Source organism: Cornus florida, unplaced genomic scaffold (genome assembly GCF_030987335.1).
Source record: "Cornus florida cultivar Cherokee Brave unplaced genomic scaffold, ASM3098733v1 CherokeeBrave_3.0.0_Hap2_Chr01, whole genome shotgun sequence".
Lineage (NCBI taxonomy): Eukaryota > Viridiplantae > Streptophyta > Magnoliopsida > Cornales > Cornaceae > Cornus > Cornus florida.
The window spans coordinates 100,431,850-100,436,524 of record NW_026775571.1 but is presented as its reverse complement, the minus strand read 5'-3'; the positions used below and the strand labels follow the sequence as shown (position 1 = coordinate 100,436,524).

The following is a 4,675-nucleotide window of genomic DNA, read 5'->3' as shown; positions in this document are numbered from 1 at the left end:
CTTTTTGCTTACGTGATAATTGATAAAGTAATGGAAAAAGGTATTGTGGCCTGTAGAATACTAATTAATTTTAAATTTTATTTTTATTTTTTTTTGTTAAACGAGCCGAGCCCGAGCTGAGTCCGAGCTTTTAAAATCAAGACGAGCCCGAGCCTGAGCCCAAATTTTTGAGCTCGTCACGAGCCGAGCCCGAGCCCGAGCTGATCCCATAAACAAACGAGCCTAGCCCGAACAGCCTAAAGCTCGGCTCGGCTTGGCTCATTTGCAGCCCTACTTGGAGTAGCCAATTCAGTCCAAATGCAACAAGAGTAACCAATTCAGTCCAAATACAACATCACGTCATTAAACTTTGTGAATTCAAAATTGTTTTATTTACCTTCATCATTTTGAAGCAGCAGCCAATGGAACTGGGTTGGACTGTCCTCTCTATCCATTATGTTGTCATCCCTAAACATTATTGGATTCCGTATTCAGTGTATGTTCAAAGGAAGCCAAAATAGGTGACAAGGCTAGCTTAATTATGGTGGTAGCAAACAGTGACACTCGTGATAGACTGACTACTTTGCTTTATGAATTATGGTGGTCCTAAATTTTGGGTCCTCCTTATCCAAACTTAGGCAGCATCTATCAACAATATATATACATCTTTTCTTTTTCTTTTTTTTTTCAGTAAATATCAAACTATATAGATTGTTGCATGCTCAATACTTGGACAAATGCTAAATTCATAATATTTGGGCCATAATTAAGAGCCAAGTACCAATTTAGGTCATGCCCCCTTAGTGGCTTTCGTAGTTGTGGGTTTAAGGGTAGGAGAAGTGGGACACCTTTTGTTGCTTAACTATAAGAGAGAAGATTATGTGTATAATGGATCAAGATATGCAACAAGCAAAAGTCATGATAATGGGTTCTGGTCTCTAAAGAGACTAAATCTTAAGTATGGTAATTTATAATTTATTTTTAAAAATTGATATTAGAGAAAAATTAGTTTAAAATTTAAGTTCTCATAATTAAATTTACAAGGCGCGGATTCCATATTTTCAAACTCAACATGAGAGAATGCGGGAAATTTAGACAAGAAATGGAGCAAACAACAAAAAGAAGAATTCAAAAGGACTTCCGAGACTCCAGCATACCTAAAACTCTGCAGTAGATTCTGCAATTGGAACTTGTTTGGGAGCAAAAACAAGTTAATTTGCCGGGAAATTAATGAACCTAAATCTCTTGTTTTTGGCTGATACATGTTTGTGTACACACTACACACACAGACGTACATATACATATATATATACATATTTGTGTGTGTTCTGCTGCCTAGTGCTCCAGAATTGTTGGCTCTTCTCCATCATGATAAAGGATATATATATATATATATATATATACCCACATGAAAAGCCTCAATAAAATTCAAGTTTTCAATCCATCCATCATTAAAGCCACAATCTAAAGTATCAGATAAGAGCTAAAGCATTTCACTTGGCCTGAAAACGCACTCGAGCCATGTAGCTCGTAATTTGTCTCCAGTTACTTTTCTGAAACCGTGTTACAGATGTAATAAGGCCCTAATTTTAGTGTCTGCATTAGTTCTTAACTTTATAGTATCCTAGATGTAAAAAATTAATATATAAGTACATAAACTGATATATATCCATAGTTTTCAAATAATGGTTCATGTCTAATTGATATATACATGTGTGTGCATGATATCTCTCTCTATATGGCAAATTTATTAGAAGGTATCAACAATAAAAACTTGAGTGCAATGATTATTGATTTGGACCTCAAAATGTTTTCTTTTATCCATTCTCATCAAATTTCATTGAAATCTTTAAATGAAGTAATTTATATCTGTTTTCACCAACAGCCTTGAACAACTCGTAAGTTAGTCTGTTGATTCTAAATGTCGAGGTTTGTATTTTATGTAATTGTCTCAACATCGTGTTTGTAGCATAAGAAGAAGAGTCCATAACTATCAATGTACATAAGAAGAAAAAAATGAATATAGAACCTCATGAAAATGATTTCAAATTTTTGTTCATCGGAACAAAGTGTATCCACGCGTTTTCTTGGAAAGTGGCTTCTTCAAGTTACTGCATAAAAAATTTACTTAGGTTCGTGTTTCATTAAGTTCTCAATTACTATATATTCTCATGCATTTATATATACAAACCCTTCAAGCTAGTCTAGTTTACTTTGTTATTGTCAGTACAAATGGAGATCTTTCTCTTAACAATTCAAGATTTTACACCAATTACCTTAAAAGAAAAGAGTCCATTAAGATCTTTAAGAGCAAATGAAACTATATATATATTTATATATGTATAGCCTGCCTCCATATATTGCACTACTCACCACTACAAACTCCCTCATCATTCTAATGATTTCTAGTACTAATGACAATGATAAGGCAATGCATTAAAAACTTGAGTAGCTGCTTCATGCTGATACACCATGGTGGGCCTGGTGGCAATCTTGCTTGCTAGTCTTAATATATATATATATATATATATATATATATATATATATATAGATATAATAATTCTCCCAATATATATATATAGCATCACCAAAAACCAGTATATATAGTTTTGTCATAGATGCAGAGAAGTATCAACATCAGAATCAGAGTCCTGAGTACTCTTGACAGGCGAGGCTCGAACCAAAGGGGTGTCAGTGGGCCATGTCTTCATTGCAGTCTGATCAAGGCCCCGGAAATCGCTGCATTTGCTCTGGGAGTTTGGCCAAAGGGAGAGAGAAACTTGGACAGGTGGTACTACTCTAGGAGGAAGAATCAACTCAGAGTGGAAGAAGAAGCTGGATGATGACGGCTCATAATGCATGGTGGGACTAGAAGAATATTGTTGTTGGTCATGAGACTCCGAAATCATTCTCATTAGCTCTCTCTCCTCTCTCATCTCCTTCATTCTCTCCAATTGCCTAAACCTCTCTTGCAACAATGCAATAGAGGAATGAATGACTGTGTGTTGTTGATCACTACTTTCCCTTCCCATTTGACAAAGAAATTACTCAAAATAGACTCTTTGAATTGAAGTGAAGTGACCTATAATGAGCCTTAAATATCGCAGCATGGTCTATATATATATAGCATATGGGTGAGGTCAACATGGTAATTTTCCATAGAGATATGCGTGTTTGGCTACTGTAATTGATTCTAAATGATTTGAAAAGAGAAGATAGGGAGAATCGGCAGCCAAGACACAAAATCCAAACAGAAAAAGTTGAGTGGCCAATCTAAGGAGTAGTACTTTGTATAATGTGTTGTGGGGGGGGGTGAGAGGCCAAAGTATAGTTAAAGAAGAAAAGGGTGTGAAGGAAAGTCCAAAACAAGGTTTAAAACTAGCACATGGAAGGGTGTGTTTGGAGGAATAATAGGCCTTGTGATGCTCTGTCAGCTTGTCCCTCAAAGCCCTTTAAGCTTTGAAGAAGATGGCGCCTCTCTTTTGGGGGCTTTGGTTGGACATCAACATCTTTTACTTTTTCCTTTTCCTTCTTTCAAATTCTCCCTCTCTTAGAACCTAGTGTTTGTCTGGAGGGAAAAGAAGGGAAAAAGTGGGGGCGGTGTGAGGAGAAAAAGACAATGGTTAGAAGTGGGAATAATCTTGGGAAGTCATCATGCCATTAGTTGAATGATAATCCATGATATGTACTATGATGAATTATTTTCTTAATTAAAAAAAATTTTAAAATAAAAAACATACCAACATTCTCTCTAATATATAACATTCCCTCTCTCTCTCAAATCATGTTTGTTTTCTAGTGCTTGGAAGGGAATGGCATGCAGGGATGAAAGCTGCAGATGCTAGTGGTTGATGGATATAAAGGGGTGCTTCTTTTGTGCAGCGCCAAGGGACCCCTCTATTATTTGGAAATAGGAAGTGGTGGTGTGTTTTGAATTTTCGAACTTCGAAGAGTGGGTAGAGATTGAATAGACAGTAGACATTAGACAACGCGTGCATTCGATATTTCTCTTGTATGCATATGTGTGTGTGTTTGTGTGCGTGTTTGTGTTTGTGTATATGTTTATATGTGTGTGTCCATTACATTGATCGATTCTGGTGGTATGCTGCTTAATGTGGGACTCGAATTCTTCAATTTTTGTGTGCTATGTTTTTTTGGTGCAATTTAAATCAAACATGCAATACCATATAACAACATTAAATTTGTGTTTGGCCACTTTGACAAGTTTATCTACGATGGAACACCACTAAATTGAGGAAACTTTTGTGTGCTATATATACTTTTTGGTGCAATTTAAATCAACTACCATATAACAGCATTAAATTTGTGTTTGGTCACTTTGGCAAGTTTATCTAAGATGGAACACCACTAAATTGAGGAAACTTTTGTGTGCTATATATACTTTTTGGTGCAATTTAAATCAAATATGCAACGCCATGCAATAACATTAAATTTGTTGTTGGCCTCCTTGGCGTGTGTTTTATTATATGCAATATTAGATCGTTAATATTAGTTTGATCTATGCATTCTATGCAATAACTGACTTTGAAATCGGAGGAAATTCAATTTAAATCTGTACTTAACGCAGCATAGTATTCTTATACAATAGCATTAAATCGAAGACGCAACACCACTAACTCGAGGAAATGTATCCAATTTAGGAACCATTTGGACTAGAATATTTAAAAGTTTTAAG

General features: G+C 35.5%; 1 protein-coding gene across 1 annotated transcript; it reads right to left on the bottom strand.

Annotated features, from left to right (window-relative positions):
• Window positions 1-2,591: 2,591 nt before the first annotated feature.
• Window positions 2,592-3,011, bottom strand: LOC132278830 (uncharacterized). The gene has a single exon (XM_059780732.1). It carries the CDS (start codon window positions 3,009-3,011, stop codon window positions 2,592-2,594), a length of 420 nt encoding a protein of 139 aa, XP_059636715.1.
• Between the last annotated feature and the right edge of the window lie 1,664 nt (window positions 3,012-4,675).

Bases quoted from the DNA above. Each gene is read 5' to 3' on its own strand.
- LOC132278830 (XM_059780732.1), bottom strand. From the start codon at position 3,011: ATGGGAAGGGAAAGTAGTGATCAACAACACACAGTCATTCATTCCTCT.